The following is a 20,428-nucleotide window of genomic DNA, read 5'->3' as shown; positions in this document are numbered from 1 at the left end:
GAGTTCGAAGTCATTACTAGTCTTAAACAAGGAGATGCGCTGTCACCCATACTGTTTAACCTAGTACTTGAATACGTCATCAGGAAGGTAGAAATACTGGACGGCGGAGTGGAGTTAATCGGCCTGCATAAGATCATTGGGTACGCAGATGATCTTGCTCTTCTGGGAGAGGACAGCGTAACCGTCACGGAGAAAGCAAGGGTATTGACGGAGGAAGGTTCGACGGTCGGTCTCAAAATTAGCCAAGAGAAGACGGAATATTTACACATGCGGAGGCGCAGGAACGCTTTGGAGCAAAGAGAGAACTTAGTTGTCGATGGTGTCGCGTACAAAGGAGTGAAGAAGTTCAAATACCTGGGCTGCATTATTAATGACACCCACTGCAGAAAAGAGGACAATTGAACTTCGCATCCAATGTGCCCTCAGATGCGCGGCGGCCCTTCACAAAATATTGGTGTCCAAGATTATGCGCCGGAAAACCAAGATTCGTGTCTACAAAACCGTTATTAGACCGATCTTGATGTATGGTTGCGAATGTTGGACACTTACTCAGGAAGAAAATCAGCTCCTTGTCGCCAAAAGAAAAATATACCGAAAGATCTTGGGGCCAACACAAAGAGAAGATGGTAGCTGGAGAATCCGGAAAATTCAGGAGATAGAAAACCTGGTCTCTGAACCAAACATCATCGGTGAAACCAAGTCAGCAAGACTCCGCTGGCTTGGGCATCTCGAGAGAATGACAGGCGATAGGGTAGCAAAAAGGGCCTACGTTGGAGGCCACATAGGTCGACGCCCAGCAGGTCGTCGTAAGTACCGCTGGAGAGACCAAGTTGAGAAAGATCTACGATCTACGCGCCCTGCAAGCAGAAAACTGGGAGATCGCACAAAACAGGGCGTGTTGGCGCCAACTCGTAGCCAAGACTCACTTCGGGTCGCTGAGCCAGCGGAGTTAGTTAGTTAGCTTACAATAAAAATTGAACCCCAAGACAAACTTTCATCCCCTGTAGGGGTTAAATTTCCAAAAACGTCGAAATATTTTTTTTGTAAGCGGCTATTATGCCTCTAAGAAGTTTCTAAGCATTAATATTTTGTAATGGTTTCAAATTTTCAACCCCTTTTTAACCCTTTTAGGGGATGAATCTTTAAAAACGCTGATATTGAAAGTCACTTGGTATGTATTTTGCTATTTTGGAATAATCCATTCAGTAATTTACAACAACAACTATATACACACTTTTAACAATTTAGAGCAGTTCAAAGTCAACCGTGGATTGTGAAAATTTGGAACGTTTTCTAATAATTTGCTAGACCAAGTAGTGAAAATGTTACAGTATGTTATATATTTGTGATCTACTCACAAAGCCATTTCATTTGGTACCCCACATGGTATGTTTAAAAGAAAAAAGTAAAAAACTTTGTACTGCCGACTTTATGACGTCACAGCAACTACCCCCACTACTTTCGCACTTGTCATCTCATACCTATATATTTGTGTTCAGGACATCATACCATACTGAATGTACTGATACCAAATATATCCATGTCTGCGAGGACATGAGCGAAAAGTAACCTAAAGCCTGTTCCGCCAAGCTACTATAATCTTTATCGTAACAACATCAATTTTGGCTACTGCGAATTGTCTCTTAATACCAAGTGGTATTTATTGTTGTATTTAGAAATTATATTTGATTTGATTACCTCTTTAGCTACAGCAAATAAAAAAGCGGTTTTTTTGTTGTTACTTTCTTTTAGCAAATTATGCTGGCAATGGCTTTTGAAATAGCAATTGCAAACTGTAATTTAATAGCTACAAGTGTTTTGTATTGTTTTATCAGTCGCAGCTTAAATAGCGTGTTACGTTTCCATCATTCCATCAGATACCTGTTCCATAAGTAAATACATGTGTCAAAACGGCATAGCGAAGTTATATTATTATATGTAAAATTAATAACAATTTACATAATATATGCTTATGCGAAAATATGATCTTCTCCCATTACTATTATAGAAATTATGTAGACATTGACAGTTAGTCTAGCAGCCATGCATTCCCAACTAGCAATTTTCTCTTACGGATATCTGATTTAAGAACTAAGGTGTTACAGCAGACTTACCATGACAGTACAGTACATCTTATAAAAGCATGATTTAAGATATTTTGTACTAAAATAACACTGACACTTAGTATAATGTATTCTTATAGAGGTTTATACAGAATCGTTGTAACACATTTGTCAGAACAGTTGTCTTACAAGTGCATTTTCAAAGAGCAATTGCTCTAGATTATTTTTTGTACTTAATAAAGCAACCTTAAAGTGCATTATTTCTTAGTAGAGTTTGCATTGAGTGTTTTATTAGTTATACACGGCGGCTAAAAAATTAGTGCATTCCCGTTGCCAGGGAGGTTTTGGGATTATACTGAACAACTTTTACTGTGGGACCAGCCACGAAATCACGAAAAATAATTTTACTCTCCCATAGAAAATGGACCAGCCAAAATGTATGAAACAGCTAAAAAAAATTCGCGATTTCGAGATTGGTCCCATAGTAAAACTTGCTCAGTATAATCCCAAAACCTACGCAACGGGAATGCACTTATTTTTTAGCCACCGTGTATATAAATACAGTTGTCTTTTAAGTGCATTTTCAAAGAGCTCTTGAATATTATTTGCACTTAAAAAAGCATCTTAAAAGTACCTTTTTTTTAGTATAGTCTGTAGCGAGTGTTTTATTAGAATTATGACCTTAATAAACTTTTGCATACAACTGCTGAAAAGCTAACAAGTTGTAGGTATGAATTGTCTTGCCTGAGCCAAATTAAAAAGAATAAAACTATTAATATTGTTAATAAAGTGTTCATAAGTCTTTTAAAATATTCTAATAGAGTTCTACTAGAGTTAGACCAAGATAAGTCTGCAACGATTTTGATAGCACACACAGTGCAGCCGGGCTAGCACATGATTGGCGCGAGAGTATCTCGCCGCGACATAAGACTACCCGTCCCTCTTTAATTCATACAGTTAATAAAAGACGGGTAGTCTATCTCGCGGCGAGACACTGACGCTCCAATCATGTGCTCGGCCTACAGGTGTTATTTTAAACGTCAAACTTCTATAAAATTATGACGTACTTATAAATAACACTTGCACTGCGTATGCTATCAAAATCGTTAGAATATTTTGTCTTTTAAAAGACTTATGAACACTTTATTAACAATATCGGCCTTATGGCAGCAGCAGCAGCAGCAGCAGCAGGTTGTTTGCACGAATACGTGACGAGTATAATTACTCGTCACGTATTCGTGTAAACAACCTGTTAACTATTTGTAACAGTTAAGAGGCCAATGTCGATTTTGGAGCAAAAATGTAAAATTGATAGATTTAGTCGTTGAAATTATACACATTTTGTTACGTAATATCTAAATAACAAGTAATGGCGCCCGCTAATGAAAAAAGGGTGGGGGTGATTGTTTTTTTTTTCTTACAATAGCAACATGGGTACCAAATGAAACCATTACCATTTCAAAAATATATGTAAACAGTCAGGTTTTTTTGTTTGTTTTAATAATAGTTGCAGTTTAATGTAACAGAAAAATATACTTTTCCCCTCACTAGCTCGGAAAGCCGTCTTTTATCCTTTAAAACAAGCGGGGAAAAACGCATTTTATCCACTAGTGGGGAAAGTAATTTGACCTTGGATGGAGCGTGTTTAAGTAGCTTGACAGATAACAAAACATAAAACGCTCATAATAATGGTTCGTTCGATATTAATTATCATTAAATAAATGGTTTGAGAATCTAATAAAAAATACCAGATTTAGCTTTATTTAATGATTTTAAGTCATAAACCTTAAAATTCCATAATAAACGTTTGTTTTTTAATAATTATGTTAAATATAATTCTGAACGCACAAGTTAAGTCGATGCAATTTCAAAACGCATCATTGACATTTCATACGTCAGAAATGTCAACATTGTCAACAAAAATTTTACTTAAAAACTTCTCACGTAAAAGTACAGAATTTCCAGTTTTTTGTTATAATATCGTAAAAAAATTAGTGATTCCAGTTGATGAAGATGATCTAACGCCTGTGGATGTTGCACTTTCCTCGCTATAGTGAGGGGAAAAGTTTTGTGTTACACACGGGTGCAAATGTATTTTACTTCTCGTGTGTTAAAACACTAGCTACGCTCAGGATTCTATTTTAGAACTATAGAATCCTTTCGCTTGCTCGTGTTTCAATTCCACACTCGCGGGTAAAATACAACTTTGCACCCTTGTATAACAAATAACTATTTCTCCTCACTAGCTCGGAAAGTTGTCGTTTATCCTTCAATACAAGCGGGGAAAAACGCGTTTTATCCACTAGTGGGGAAAGTAATTTGACCTTGGATGGAGCGTGTTTAAGTAGCTTGACAGATAACAAAACGTAAAACGCTCATGATAATGGTTCGTTCGATATTAATTATCATTAAATAAATGGTTTGAGAATCTAATAAAAAATACCAAATTTAGCTTTATTTAATGATTTTAAGTCATAAACCTTAAAAGTCCATAAGAAACGTTTGTTTTTATTTTATTTTATAATGATGTTAAATATAATTCTGAACGCACAAGTTGAGTCGATGCAATTTCAAAACGCATCGTTGACATTTCATACATCAGAAATGTCAACATTGTCAACAATTTTTTTAATTAAAACCTTTTCTTACCGACTCGCGTAAAAATACACAACTTCCAGAGTTTTCTGTTGTAATATCGTAAAGAAATGAGTGATTCCAGTGATGAAGATGATCTAACGCCTGTGGATGTTGCACTTTCCTCGCTATAGTGAGGTGAAAAGTTTTGTGTTACACACGGGCGCAAATGTATTTTACTTCTCGTGTGTTGAAACACTTGCTACGCTCAGGATTCTATTTTAGAACCTTTCACCTATAGAATCCTTTCGCTTGCTCGTGTTTCAATTCTACACTCGCGGGTAAAATACAACTTTGTATAACAAATAACTATTTTTCAACTTGATAAACTTTCCTTATTTTTTGATATATCTGGTTAATTATTTTTTAACATTATATATAGGGTTTTTCACAGTCACTTGGTATGTATTTTGGAATATTCCATTCAGTGATTTTCAATTTAGAGCAGTTCAAAGTCAAATGTGGATTGTGAAGTTTTTGAACGTTTGCTAATAATTTATTAGACCAAGTCGTGAAAATGTTATAGTGTGATATATATTTGTGATGTATGTTATATATAGTATGTTATACTGTGATATATATTCCATATTTTATGTTTAAAAGAAAAAAGTAAAAACCTTTGTACTGCGCTACTGCGGACTTTATGACGTCACAGCAACTACCTCCACTACTTTCGCGCTTGTTATCTCATATATTTATAATCAAGATATCATACTGAATGTACTGATACCAAATATACCCATGTCCGAGACGACATGAGCGAAAAGTAACCTAAATAAAAAAATAAAAAAAAATATTTAAGACCAACAAAGGATCAATTTGGTTAGTAACACATTTTAATCTTACAACTAATGTTTAACTTATTAACTATCTACAGGTTTGCCTGGACCTGGAGAAACTGGGTGACTTAAAAACCAAGGTGAATGTGTTAAAACACATACCAAAAGGGGCAAGATGTTTGGTTGCGGGAAAGTTGTGCGACATCATTGATAGCTGCGTACAGTCCAATGCTGTTGAAGATTGGTTTTCGTTGCTGTCGTTTTCTTTTTCTGCACTAAGGGTTCCCGAAAAAGGTGCGAAATCGTTGACATCAAAAGTGAAAGAAAACGTAGACCGTACAATGTTATCTTTGCCGGAAAGCACGCCGCGAAAGTCTAGGTTTTTGGCGCATAGTATTGAAAGTAAGGTGCATGACGGGGACCTGAGGGGTGCAGTTCGCCTTCTTTTGTCGAATTCATCACTAGCGCCTACCAATGATGAGACGGTGGCGTCACTCCGGGAGAAGCATCCAGCACCCTCTAGGCCACTCTTGTTCCCCCCTGAGCCAGATGTTCCGGTTTCTCCCGTAACAGTAACCCCAGCTGATGTGAAGGATGCAATAGGGAGTTTTTATAATGGATCGGCTTCTGGGCTAGATGGTTTGCGTCCGCAGCACCTGAAGGAGCTGACATCTTCTACGGTCCTCGTCTACTGGAGTCATTGACGAGGCTATGTAACTTTTTGTTAAAGGGCTCACTTAACTCCATAATTTGCCCGTATCTGTATGGGGCTTCTCTCTGTGCTCTTACGAAAAAGTATGGTGGTATTAGGCCGATTGCTGTAGGGTGCACAATACGCCGTCTTACAGCCAAACTCTGCTGTCGGGCTGTTAGAGACCAAATGGCCGCATATCTTAGGCCTGTTCAGATAGGTTTTGGGACAGCGAGAGGGTGTGAGGCGGCGATTCATGCCACTCGAGCTTATGCCCTCGCTCATGAAAGTACAGACGCGGTTATTCTTAAAATATTAAGAATGCTTTCAACAGCGTTGAAAGGGATGTGATTCTTGGTGAAGTAATGGACCAGGTGCCCTCGCTCTATCCATTTCTGCACCAATGTTACTCAACGCCTAGCAACTTATTATTTAATGGGGCCGCAATTTCGTCGCAAGTTGGTGCTCAGCAGGATCCCCCTGATTAGGACCTCTAATTTTTTGCTTGGCGATACAGAAGGTTATTTCCTCTCTGGATTCACCCCTAAATGTTTGGTACTTAGATGATGGGACACTTGGGGGTAATCCAGAGACAGTTTTGAGTGATTTTAACAAACTTGCGCTAGCGTTGAAGGGGATCGGGCTGGAGGTGAACCCTGCTAAGTGCGAGCTCTTTTGCTGCGGCTCCTCGGTGAACGGAAGTCTACGGTCGGATTTTGAGGAGGTGTTGCCTGGCCTGCGACACCTTCAGAAGTCTTCTTTGAGCCGTTTGGGTGCGCCAATTTTCCCGGAAGGGGTTAGTGCTGCGCTTGAAGATAAAAGGTTAGCTTTGGTTGGGACAAGGGAACACCTAGAGAGCTTATCTGCGCACGTCTCGCTTATACTGCTACGGAATTGCTTCGCGATGCCGCGCATAATGTACATTTTGAGAACAGCTCCAACTTGGTTGTTTGAGGCCGAAGTCGCAGGGTTAGACGAGACGATCAAGGTGGCGCTTGAATCCATCTTAAATGTGCATCTGGATGAAGCGCAGTGGTGTCAAGCTGCTCTCCCTGTCCGTCACGGTGGGTTGGGAAGACGTCGCTGTAGAGAGGTCGGGGTGGTGGCGTTTCTTGCCTCGGCTCACGGTACTTTGGGTCTTGTCACTCGGATTTTGTCTAACAATGGTGATATTACCCAGGTACCATTTGTAGCGGAGGCACTAGAGTCTAGTGACTAGACAAATGGACAACTTTCTGCGGTGGCAATGAGCGGCCGGATAATCCCATCGTTCAGCGGGGGTGGGACGATATATTGTGCAGAAGGACCATGGCGAATATGTTAGGGGAGGCGGTAGGATCCGACTTGGCGCGCCTCAAAGCCGCTTCGAGGGTTGAGTCGGGGGCGTGGCTACACGCATTGCCTTCCCCCTCGCTAGGCACACTTTTAGATAATGATTCCTTAAGAATCGCGGTTGCCTTGCGTTTGGGGTGTAAGGTGTGCGAAGCACATCGGTGCATTTGTGGGGTCATGGTTGAAGAAGACGGTCACCATGGCCTTAGCTGCATGAAGTGCGCGGGTCGTTTTTCCAGGCATTATGCCATCAATGATGTCATCCGCAGGGCTTTGGTGTCGGCCAATATTCCTTGCGTTTTGGAGCCTCCAGGGTTGTGCCGCACGGATGGCAAGAGGCCTGATGGTCTGACATTGGTTCCATGGCAGAGGGGGCGATGCCTCTTGTGGGATGCAACGTGCGTGAGTACATTTGCGCCGTCCCACTTGAGTCTCACCGTCAGGTCTGCTGGTACTGCCGCGGAGTATGCCGCCAAAATGAAGCATGCCAAGTACTCTGCCCTGGAACCAACGTACGACTTTGTGCCGGTTGCAGTCGAGACTGCGGGACCTTGGGCTGTGGAGGCTAGGGACTTTGTGAGGGATTTGAGTCGGCGGCTGAGGGACAGGGGTACGACCCTCGGTCCGGATCGTACCTGGTCCAACAGATCTCGTTGGCCATTGAGCGCGGTAACGCTGCCAGCGTAATGGGGACATTTGAGCCAGGTGCGATTCGTGACGGTTATTTTATTTAAACAAAAAAAAGTGACGAAGCCTGTTGCGGATATCATCATTGGTATTTTTGGGACGAAGCATGTTGCTGATTTGTATTTGTGGCCACCTGACGAAGCCTGCGTTGCAAAAAATTAAAAAAATTTATCTACATATTTACATATCTATTTACTTAAAGCACATGTGGAGTGCACCACAGTGGTTCAGGTATGCCCCATCTAACCTGTCAGCATACATGGCCAGGATGCTGTTGGTGCTGTCCCTCACCGTGCATAACAATGAAGCGGCTCTTTTGCGCATGATGGCAGCAAAACTATCCACGCGCGCCTCCGCAAACATTGTTGATGCGCTGCAGTAGCGAGGGAGCCTCATCAGCACCCTAAACGCATTATTATACTGTACTCGCAGGGCGCTGTACTGTCTTTGCGTGTAGTTCACCCACAGGCTGCTGGTGTAAAAAGATGTACAAAAGGCTCGGAATAATGTTACCTTCACTGTCGGTGAGCTACAAGCGAACCTGCGGGCAATCATGTTCGCTCTAACAGCCAGCGCCCTGCGCTCCCTCTCGACGTCAGCACCGTCCTTGAGGTCAGAGGTAATCATATGTCCCAGGTATTTAAAACTGCTTACTAACTTAAGCGGGTTATTGTTTATTTTCAATAATGGGACTGTTGATGGACATTTACCTCTGACTCCAAACACCATCAGTTCGCTCTTAACCGCGTTGTATTTAAGCCCGTGTGCTGCAGGGTATCGCTCGCAGACCGTTATAAGCTTCGCGAGACCACAGGGTGACGCGCTCAACAGCACCATGTTGTCCGCGTAGCTAATATTGTTAATGCAAACGCCCTGCACGTGGCAACCGACATGTGTGCTGCTGAGCTCGGCAATAAGTCCATTTACGTATAGATTGAAGAGCGTCGGGGAGGTTAGCCCTCCCTGCCTTACCCCGCACTCCAAACTATACGGTTCCGACAACGCTCCTGCCCATCGAACGCTATTGACCTGTCTTGTGTACCAAAATTTGAAAATGGATATAAGCTCCGGAGGTACCTCCATATCCACAAGCTTTCTCCATAGTATATCATAACAGACCGGGTCAAAAGCCTTCGATAGGTCGAGAAAGCACGCGTACACAGGTGTGTCTCTATCAGTATAATACCTAACAGTCTGCTTTAAACACAATATGGCACTTTCAGTCGACAATCCGGGCCTAAACCTGATTGTCGTGGAGCTGTATATACTTATCTAATTGTGTATTAAGCAGACCGTCAAGTATTTTTGCAACAACAGTGGCAAGCGAAATTGGCCTGTAGTTGGTCTTGTCCGACGTATCTCCAGTCTTGTTTTTTACAATCGGAACAACAACGGTTTTCATTAGTTCGGCCGGTAAATACGAATGCCCCAGACATAAATTATATAGCATTGCCAGCACCCGAGGTACGTGTGGGCCCGCATATTGCAGGTGTTCAATGCTGAGACCATCGTGACCCGGGGATTTGCCTCCAGACATTTTCTTTATCGTTTTAGTGACATCCTCGGCGGTTATTTTTGTCCCGATCGCGATGGTCTCAGCCTCGCACCCTGCAAGTGATGGTCCTAAAGCCTGTTCGGCCACTACTAAATTCTACCAGCCAACATGAGGAAACAACTCAAAATTTGCATCAACTCTTGAGAATAAAATACGCCTTTCTCATCAGCTTTTGAAGAATAAAAAGGAGTCTTTGCGAGCTTGTGTGTGACATTTCGATGCTAGTGCGGAAAGTATGTCATTACTTCACGAGTACCGAGATATCGAGTCACGAGTACCGAGACGACTGAAGAATGACATTTCCGCACGTGTATCGAACGACGTTTTTTAATACAGTTGCGAAAAAATAAGAAAAGCAACAAGTAAGGAATGGACATCATTGACATTATGCAGAGGTGTTTTTCTAGCTTTTATTCGACTAGAATACATTTTGTTATTATTATTGAACCCACTTCAGTGAGTATTTTTTTCAAATGCATGTTCTATAAGACAGAAACGATTGTAAATATTAAAACATTGTACTATTATTACCTAAATATCGTTATTTACGATTATTTGTGTATCGTATATTTATAAAAACAATATCGAATGTTGCCTTTGGAAACTTAAAACATTCTTGCAGTAAGAAATTACGCCTCTTCTTTGACAGGCGTTCCGTTCCATTCAGACAACTTATTAAGAACGGTTTTTCAACATTAAAAAATAAACGTGTTATAATACTTATAATGATGAAGAGGTAAGTAATAAAATATGAAATATGCTTTTTTTTGTATTCTTACATTAACAGTAGGTTTTTATGTTAATTACGACGTTTAAAAGAAACTAATAAAGAAATAGCTAAATTTTGATTCAGTGCTTAGAAATTGGTAAGGGCCGGGAAGTTGTATTTTTTACTTGTGTTTTATTATTTTAAACTAGCTTCTGCCCGCGACTTCGTCCGCGTGGAGCTCGTTTATATCATACCTGCATACAAACTACAACCCCCCTTTTCACACCCGTAAAGGATGATTCCTGAGATAAAAACTATCCTAGGTCCTTCCCCGGGTCTCAAACTATCTCTATACCAAATTTCATCCAAATCCGTTCAGCGGTTTAAGCGCGAAGAGGTAACAGACAGACACACTTTCTCATTTATAATATTAGTATGGATTTCGATTTATAACTGTAAGTAGGTACTTAGTTACCATACCTACCTACAATACTGAGATAGTTATTTGTTATACAAGGGTGCAAAGTTGTATTTTACCCGCTAGTGTGGAATTGAAACACGAGCAAGCGAAAGGATTCTATAGTTGAACCACGAGCGAAGCGAGTGGTTCTAAAATAGAATCCTGAGCGTAGCAAGTGTTTCAACACACGAGAAGTAAAATACATTTGCACCCGTGTGTAACACAAAACTTTTTACCTCACTATAGCGAGGAAAGTGCAACATCCACAGGCGTTAGATCATCTTCATCACTGAAATCACTCATTTTTTTACGATATTATAACAAAAAACTGGAAATTCTGTATTTTTACGTGAGAAGTTCTTCTTCTTCTTCTTCTTTTAAAATTATGGCTTCAGCCCAGTGGGACTATTTCGCCAGTATCAAGGTATTGAGAGGTTTACAAACGACAAAAATTGTACGGTTGTACAAGACAGTGTACGGTGATTTGTTAGCTCTTGTAAATCGATAGCTAGACTTTACAAGAAGCACGTGGTCTACCGGCCGTTGACTCCAAGATGGTGGTTAAACGCGCTTCAAAATTAATTCTCCATTCACTGCACACTACCACATTAGTTTACTGTATAATAAGCTATCGATATTACACTTTAAACAATATTAATAAGCAAAAAACAAAGTAATTAATCACGATGCTAACTATCAAGATGGCGCTCGAACCGGAAGTCACGTGAGAAGTTTTTAAGTAAAAATTTTGTTGACAATGTTGACATTTCTGACGTATGAAATGTCAATGATGCGTTTTGAAATTGCATCGACTCAACTTGTGCGTTCAGAATTATATTTAACATCATTATTAAAAAACAAACGTTTCTTACGGAACTTTAAGGTTTATGACATAAAATCATTAAATAAAGCTAAATTTGGTATTTTTTATTAGATTCTCAAAACCATTTGTTTAATGATAATTAATATCAAACGAATCATTATTATGAGCGTTTTACGTTTTGTTATCTGTCAAGCTACTTAAACATGCTCCATCCAAGATCAAATTACTTTCCCCACTAGTGGATAAAATGCGTTTTTCCCCGCTTGTTTTAAAGGATAAAAGACAACTTTCCGAGCTAGTGAGGGGAAAAATAAGTTCTCCTGCGATTATCACACATTTTTCATTTATTTAGCGGTGCCGAAAAGCCGTGACGCGCGAACCTTGTGCGGTGTTAGCTCCGGCTGGCGCACTGAGAAACGGGTCGAGATATTGTTTGAGTGTGCGTGCGGCGACGCATATATACTATGGCGCACACATACAAGTCGCGCGCGGTGCGTTTGTATGAAGATAACATACTTTGCCCTGTTTATACTATGTTATAACTGTTATAAGAACCTACATTTTAGTTCTTAGTCTAACTTATTTACCTCTGTTTATATGAAACTGGCGTCCATTTCTCGATCAGTATTATATATATATATATTTCGACGGCCCATCGTAAAGTTCCTGTGTAATGTTTTGACTATAGTCACATTAAACCAATAGATAGGTCAGAATAGGTTCGTTGTTGCTTCAGATGCCCGAAGGGCAAACTGTCCAAAAATAGGACCCCGTCGACTCAGGGAACGATACAATGATTTTCTCGATGTTTTTTTTTTATGAACTAAGGAATCAGGGTAAATTACGCAATGATTGACCTATTAAATTACGTACCTACAGTTACTGGCCCCTATTATTGTGAAATAATTTCAATGCTGCCTTTAAATAAGGCTATAGGTATAGGGACCAATCATATGTACTACATACGTCACGTCAGTTTACCCTTTTTATTGTCTTAGCCACAATGTAGGTCTACCTAATCGCGTGTGATTATGTTTCAAACAAAGGGGTCATCCATTAATTACATCACACGTTTAGGAGGGGGGAGGGGGTCAAGAAAATATGACATGTCACATGTGACAAGGGGGAGGATAGTCACAGTCACTTTAAATTATTTTATTAGCTGTACAGTTAAATAACAAGTTGTTGGAACGACATTACAGACCTCGATATACCTCATGTCATTATATCTAGGTCTGCAAAAATAAGATTTGTATGAAAAAAAAAACCCTTTGTATAATCCGTTTTCATAGTTTTATTTCATGAAGTAATGAGTAACTATCACGGTAACCGAAGACAATATATTGTATGAAAAACTGAAATTCGCTGTATTTTGTTAACTATGGTATCTGAAGCTACATAAACTAATTACAGACATAGATATACCTTATCCTATTGTAAGTACAAAGTTTCAGAGCAAACTAGCTAGTCGTTTTAAAATGAGAGCGTAACTACGTTTGTATGGAGAACCGAGCTTGCCGGGGACCCTTAAAGTTTTCTAATAGGTGTGAATACTGTGAATTGAAAACAGATGTCATAATACTAAAGAAAAAAATTACAGTGCTCTAGTAGCCGAGGCGGGATTTCTTTTTCTTTAGTACCTATATGACATCTATTATTTTTAATTCATAATATTTAATAACCTAGTGTTGCTTCTTGCGACGTTTATAACACAAAACAAAGTATTTTAATATATTTGTCAGTGAGCGTTTTCTAATATGTGTTATAAACGTTTCATTTATTTTCGTACTTGAGTATCACCGCTCTGAGATCAAGTACGACGGCGACACTCTTGTGTCAGTCACGAGGGGCACGTGGAACGTTGCTACTGATACAACGTGACAGCATTTTACTCTATAGACTAGACATTTTACTTTTTGTAACTCTAGGGGGTACTATTTCTAACTCCGGTTACCTTTAGAGACTGGGTCATCCGTCAGAACAAGAGACAAGTGATTCCAGGAAAACATACTATCCTCTACAGATATAACGGTGTTCGTTGTAACAAAGTAGATTTGCTAGCGGGTTTGGCGACAATGTATATAGTTACAATGTACATCGGTGCCGGTGGCGGTAGCGGCTGCGGCTGTGGCGGAGCGCGGAGCTTAGAGGTAGGCGCTGGTGTCCTGGTAGTCATCGTCGCTGTCCGAGCCGTCGTCCGTCAGCTGGCGGAGTGCGGCCGCTTCCGCCCCCAGCCCTTCAGAGCTCGATGCATCTGCCACAACAAACAAACACTACTAACCAACGCACTCGCATCTCACTCTGTATGGTTTTCATTGGGCGGTGAGGACAACTTTAACTACGCTGGCTGGTACCCTAAATTCAAAGTTAATCCATCTGGGACGCAAGACAAGTCCCTATTGCGATGGCTCCCACAAACAAAAGTGGCCTTGAAAATCAGCCACAACTTATTATTTATTCATTCAACTGAACTTTGGTTTTAAGGTGGTTCGACTAGGTTACCCAAAGCTTAAACCCCGCTAGATGGCGTCACTTTCGCAAATTTTCAGGTTTTATTTTTTTGTGGAATAGTGTTGGTATCTGTATACTTAAAAGTATGTTTAGCGCACTCTTTACATAAATATTGAACTATTATAATAAACATTGAATACTTCATTGTGCAAAAACCACCTTTAATGTCGACAGAGTGTTTCTGTCATGCTATTTCCTACTATTACTCACGCATGCAAACAGTGTTTCCGTGATGCTTGTAGTAGACAATTTCATGCAGTGTAAGTATGCTGCAATGGCGTTGCGGTATGTTCGTGGAAATACGTGCAAGAGGATTCGGGTTCGAGACTGGTACGACAGGGGTACTTTTTTTTATTCTTTTTGTTATCTTTCTTATACCTTTTCTTCTTCGAATTCTTGTTTGATTCCGATATAACCGAAATATATTTCAGTGATATTATATTCTCCCTTTAAACTTTCGAAATATGCACGAAAAGTGCTCTTTACGCACTAGGGCGAGAAAGTTGCACCATATGAACTGTAAAATACTTTTTAGTACATATGGTGCATATACGTCGAAAATGTAAAGGGCCATAATTATGTACTGTAAAACGTTGTACAATAATGTACTAATAATAAAGTAGTAATTGTAAAATAAAATTAAAACTTTTTTATATTTTTATTTTTTTGGATTCAAGTACAGTGAGTAACAACATTGCATGGCCTTCTAATTATAACTATTATAGAAAACGGGATATTTATCATGTTTATTTATATTATTTATTTCTTGATATTTTGGCCGGTCTTGCAAGACCGGTCGTTGTGGAGATCCCTGTGGGAGGCCTATGTCCAGCAGTGGATGTCTTGTTGGTGTAGATGGATTCACACAACAAATGAAATAACATTTTTTTATATTTGTTATCCGTAGTAGGCCCTGTACCTGAAAGAAAAATAATATCATGATAGCACAATATCTCTAATGTTATAGGAAGAAAGATGATGCAACAATATGGATTCTAATAAAGTTATCACTTACTTACCTGGTAGTAATAATTGTGTTTTTCATTCATATACAAAATTCCATCATTTTCAACCTTTATTGCAGTGAGGATGTCCTGATTTTTTCTGGCTAATGAAGGAAAACATTTTATTTCCAAGAATGCCTCTTCATTTTGCACAATACCTAAAAAAAACCTAGAGTTAGTGACACATTGACTATTCGGCAACCAAAACAGTAATAATTACATTATATAGGTATTGTTCACTGCTTATTATCGTACCATTACGGAAGAAGTAAGAATTATATTCTAACAAGATCGGCACGAGAAAATTACAATGTACAATGAAGGAGTGAAACTGTACCTTACGAAACTTCACCATCATGAATTCCGCTTCAATTGAGTGAATTTTCCTGGATTTTCGCGGACCAGAATACCGATGATTTTTGTAACTTGATTTAGACGTTGCTATCATTTTCAATTTACACAAACAAATTGATAAGTCACAATAAACATGACCCTATGTGTCAGTGTCAACACTGTCAACAAAAAATGCACTAAACATGACGGCACTGCAAATCCTGCCAGGTCGGCCAGGCAACGTCATAGAGTGGCAACGCCGCACGCAACGTATTTGTACACGACATTTGTGACACACACATACGTAAAATTGATGAAAAGATTACGTTGATTTATGTATGATTTCTGTATGAAACAAAGTTTTTCTATTAATTTAGCGCAAACGAATATTCGAAAGTAGATAAATGAGCAAATATTTGTGTAGTAATAGTGTGTAGTGATTTAATTAAAGCAGATTGAATTTTGTATGAAAATCGAACCACCTTAATAATAATTACAAACAGAAGTAATAATATGATGATACATTATACCACTGGACTGGAACTAAGGAAAAATCGCCACAGGTTCTCTACAATAATGAGTGATAATAGCAATTAGCATAGCAAATAGCACGAACATCTTACGTTCAAGCATAGAGTAACTTATACTAGAGCGTTACTGTCATAGTAAATTTTGTAACCCCAGTAAATTCACTGCCATCTGTCGACACACTTTAAAACTAAAAATAAATATTTATAAAAATACGATAAAATGTATTTAAATATGGATAAATGACTTTTTTATTTGCATTAATTATTTTTATATGATTTTGACCCATGTTCTTTCACTGGTATGCGTTAAAATTATAAATAACAAACGAAACAGTCAACGCCCTCTATACGAGTGTAGGCCAAAACTAGTGGCGCCATCTGATCGAGAATCAAATTTTCGTGATTTTCGAGGCACGTTTTTTCCTTAGACTGTATCCATCTATTACGGAGTTATATCTATCTTTGGTTCAAGTCGCGGCAGACTTGAAATTTACGCTATGTGTTTAATGAGGATTACACGCGCTAAGCTTAACCTTTTGGACCCCAATGACGGATATATCCGCACCGTAGGTCCAACGCCAAGGACGGACTAATCCGTCACAGACCACAGAGCAACATCGACCTGACCTACGTGCATGTGCATAAAGTTCAACTTCAGTTTTGACAATTTGGTGACGTGGCGTCTGAGTGACAGCGACAGCTATTGTGTTTGACACGGCGTCGGAAAGGTTAACGCTGCAATCCGTTAAAACTTTAAAAAATACATCATTAGTACAAAGTTTTTAGCTGCTCCGGCCCTACTCATCTTCTTCTTTCTTCTTTTCCTAGCCTTAATCCCATCATTTGGGGTCGGCTCTCCTAGTAATTCTTCGCCAGAACTGTCTGTCCCGGGTCGGCTGGGCTGGTATTTTTGCCTTCTTTAAGTGCCTATTTAAAGTGGCCATCCATGTTTTTCGGGGTCTTCCTCGCCTCGCCGACGGCGGTGGGTAAATGTGCAGCACTTTCTGTGTCATGTGGTCAGGTGGTCGCCGCATGATGTGACCATACCATCTGAGTCGAGTTTTTTCCAGTTTGTCAGGGATAGGTTTTACTCTGAAGCTGCCTAGTATGTGTAAGTTTCGTACGCGATCCAGTAATGTCACACCACCTGTCCAGCGCAATATTTTCATTTCAGCAGTGTGCAGCTTATTTTCCTGTTGTTTCCTTAAAGGCCAACACTCCGCCCCATGTAACATAGCTGGACGCACTGCAGCCTTGTACACTTTACCCTTGATGTGCACCGGCACGCCATTCTATTGTCACGCAGCACTCCCGACAGCTCTTTTCACTTCATCCATCCTGTGTTTATTCGGTGGGTTAATTATGTCAGCATCCATAGATCCATCGCTACTAATAACTGAGCCAAGGTGTTTGAAGCTGTCTACCTATATATACAAAATAAATATAACCTAATTTGTAGAAAATTTTATGTAGAAACTTTTGCTCGAAGTAATTATAATGCTATTCGTACAGATATTCGAGATACGAGCAAAAATATGAAAAATATTCCTTCAACCCCCACCTACACCCTTAGCTAACCCCCCACCCCCGAGGACTTTTAGTATGTTTACCTGGACACCACAAGGTACAACTATACCAATTTTCAAAACTACACGAATTATTTCCGCAGATTAAAGCTTACTCAGAAAGTGGCTCTGAGGCATGACGCGGCGTCAATAGATGAATCCCACAATCACGGCGTTCGCGGAGCTTAATGCAAGATAGCTTCTTGAAGAGATACGCAGGAGTTTTATAGTTCAGCACGCCAAAGAGCAAACAAGCCAAGTGAAGTTTACGGCGGTGTTGCATTTTGAGGATCCTATGGCTATTCAGATACGGGGTCAAGTGAGCTTTCAACGGAATATTGAAACAGAAGCGAGCACAGGCATTTTGAACACGCTGTATGAGTCGCTTAGTTTTTGCAAGAAGTCTTGGCCCAAACACAACATCCACATAGTTCAGCTTTGATAGGACGAGTGATTCAACTAATTCAAAGCGCAGGTTTTTACTTAAATATGGCCGAATTTTATATATTACCTTAAGTTTATAAAAGCAACTCCTAGTGGCATCAGCGGTATCTTTGTCATATTGTAATCCGCAGTCCATTATAAGACCTGAGTTTTAATTTTTAGCAAGTTATTAATGAAAATCCTGGATAGGTTGAGGTAACAGTAAACCTTCTTTTTTATTACTTAAAACGTGAAACAAAGGAAAATGAACTCTAATTTCTAGATCATTTGGTTGAAATTTCAATGGCTTAAACTGAGTAGGTATGGTGGGCAGGACGGGACGAAGTTATTGAAAGTTCCATGTCTGAAGTGTAGGCATAGAATATTAGGTATTTATAGGATTCGAATAACATGCAATTAGATCATAAGGATCATATAGCTTAGCGGTACCATATACGGAGAGTCATGTAAGACGACTCTCCCCATATTAGGTTAGGAATGTAATCCATATACGGAAAGACTCTCCTCTATATAAGGAATGGAATTTAGGTAAACAACCATTTGACACCTTTCACGTGTAGACCTCCCAAGTAGTGTGATTCATAGTTAACCTCGATAATTTAGTATATAAAGGATTGTATCTTTTAAATTGAGGCATTATATCTACAGTTTCTACTCGACAGTCTTGTGTTTTACTTCTGTCTTGGGTCCCATCTTTACATGTCACATGTGACCAACCCGTACAGATCTATGTATTATTATTGTGTACCTTGCCATCTCTATGTTGCTTTTAGATTTATCCAGGGCTTATGAATAACGCCATAATCTTTAGCGACCGTTAAAAACGCAAGCTAAAACCAAAGTGCAAATACGTGTGCCATTGTGAGACACTTAGTGCGGTGAGCAGCGTGTTGATGTCAATGTGTATTAGGGCTAGACTAGCTAAGCAGAGCGTATTGCAATTTTATATTATGAGAATAAATATCTAAATCTATTACCCAGTTACCTGCTTGCGGCTCCCACAGCGTCTCGTAGCGGCGCGATTTGGGTGGCGGCGGCGATGCCGAGCTTCTGAAAAGTAAAGATTGTTGGTCCTAGTAAGGTATAATTAGGAATATGTATCTATTGTAAAATTTGTAAATAAATTGCCAATAGTCTCACGCATTAGGTAAACAACCCTGAAAGTGCGAAGACAAACACGTCGTGCGTGTGGGAACTTCTCTTATGTAGTAGGTATTATTTACTAGTGGCTAGTGGCACGTTACCTGTGCGCGCGAGCGTGCGCAAGGGCGCGCGCGAGCGCGGGCGCGGGCGCGGCATCGTGGGCGGAGGCGAGCGCGAGCGCGCGGTCCTGGGAGTCGTCGCCGTTCTCGCTAGGCGGCGGCGAGGCGCGCGGCGACGGCGGCTGGCTGAGCGCCTGCATGAGCCGCCCCTTGGACTCGTTCCAGATGCTGGACAGGCGCCCGTCCGGCCCGAACAGCAGCAGGAACGCGTCGATCAGCTCGCGAGACTTCTCCTCCCACTTCGTCAGGATGTCGACGCGCTTCTCGCCAATGTTCGTCATTACCTAAACGAGGATTACATAAATACAGTACAGAGTGCTCTCGCAAACCTAAACTTGTCAAGTGGGGCCTGGACATCAGAGCGGAACAAACGCTTATTACATTTTCTTAAGCAATTACACGTCACCAGAACTGCAGCGACTAATCAAACACGCGGTACCTTCTTGCCCTTGTCCTTGAGCTCGTCCATCTTGTTCTGCAGGCGGAACTTCTTCTCGTTGAGGAAGGACACGTTGAGCTCCTTAGCGGAGTAGCCGCGCGCCAGGTTGCGCCGCACGTAGATGTCATAGTCGCGCACGATCCGCGCCACGATGTCCGACGTCGACACGCCTGCAATAGTGACGCAGCGACATGTAGTACAGCTCCCGCCACGCCACCACTACTAACGTGGGAAGTACACGTTACATATGTTACTAAGTAGGTACAATACAATCCAAACATAGAACACAGTACCAATTTTAATTTTTGACGAAGAAAATAAAAATATGTTTCAAATCGAATACACAGAAAAATTAAACACGTGCATTATGTTTATGTAGGTGGAATCACGGCGAACTTATATCAAAACAAGATTTGTATCTGTTGAAATAAGTAGTCCTGGTTATGATTAAGATTAGTGCTCGATTTTTCGACCAGGCCAGAGTTGCTTGCTTCTCGATAGAACTCCTTCGGACAAGCCAGACAATCACAATCAGTACAAATGTAATATTCATACATGTGGGCGAATCGGGCCTGTTTTACTTTGTTATTTGTCCAATCCCAAAAAT

General features: G+C 40.3%; 2 protein-coding genes across 5 annotated transcripts in view; one reads left to right on the top strand and one right to left on the bottom strand.

The window, feature by feature from the left end:
- The window catches only part of LOC134754852 (serine/threonine-protein kinase polo), a 466,060-nt gene that overhangs the window by 279,186 nt on the left and 166,446 nt on the right, over positions 1 to 20,428 (top strand). The gene's annotated exons all lie outside the window — the stretch shown is intronic.
- The window catches only part of LOC134754883 (choline-phosphate cytidylyltransferase B-like), a 177,098-nt gene continuing 169,707 nt past the window's right edge, over positions 13,038 to 20,428 (bottom strand). For 3 of the 4 annotated variants that reach the window (XM_063691343.1, XM_063691342.1, XM_063691344.1), the window contains exons 6-9: positions 19,822 to 19,991; positions 19,365 to 19,666; positions 19,106 to 19,170; positions 13,041 to 13,987 (exon numbers count right to left, since the gene is read on the bottom strand). In XM_063691343.1, the coding sequence (XP_063547413.1) occupies positions 13,878 to 13,987; positions 19,106 to 19,170; positions 19,365 to 19,666; positions 19,822 to 19,991 (647 nt within the window). In that variant the 3' untranslated portion in view covers positions 13,041 to 13,877. Of the gene's footprint in view, positions 13,988 to 19,097; positions 19,171 to 19,364; positions 19,667 to 19,821; positions 19,992 to 20,428 lie in introns of all 4 variants that reach the window. The other variant, XM_063691345.1, reaches the window with a different exon arrangement.

The sequence above is a fragment of the Cydia strobilella genome, chromosome Z (genome assembly GCF_947568885.1).
Source record: "Cydia strobilella chromosome Z, ilCydStro3.1, whole genome shotgun sequence".
In the NCBI taxonomy this organism is placed as follows: domain Eukaryota; kingdom Metazoa; phylum Arthropoda; class Insecta; order Lepidoptera; family Tortricidae; genus Cydia; species Cydia strobilella.
This window is presented reverse-complemented; position numbering and strand designations above follow the sequence as displayed.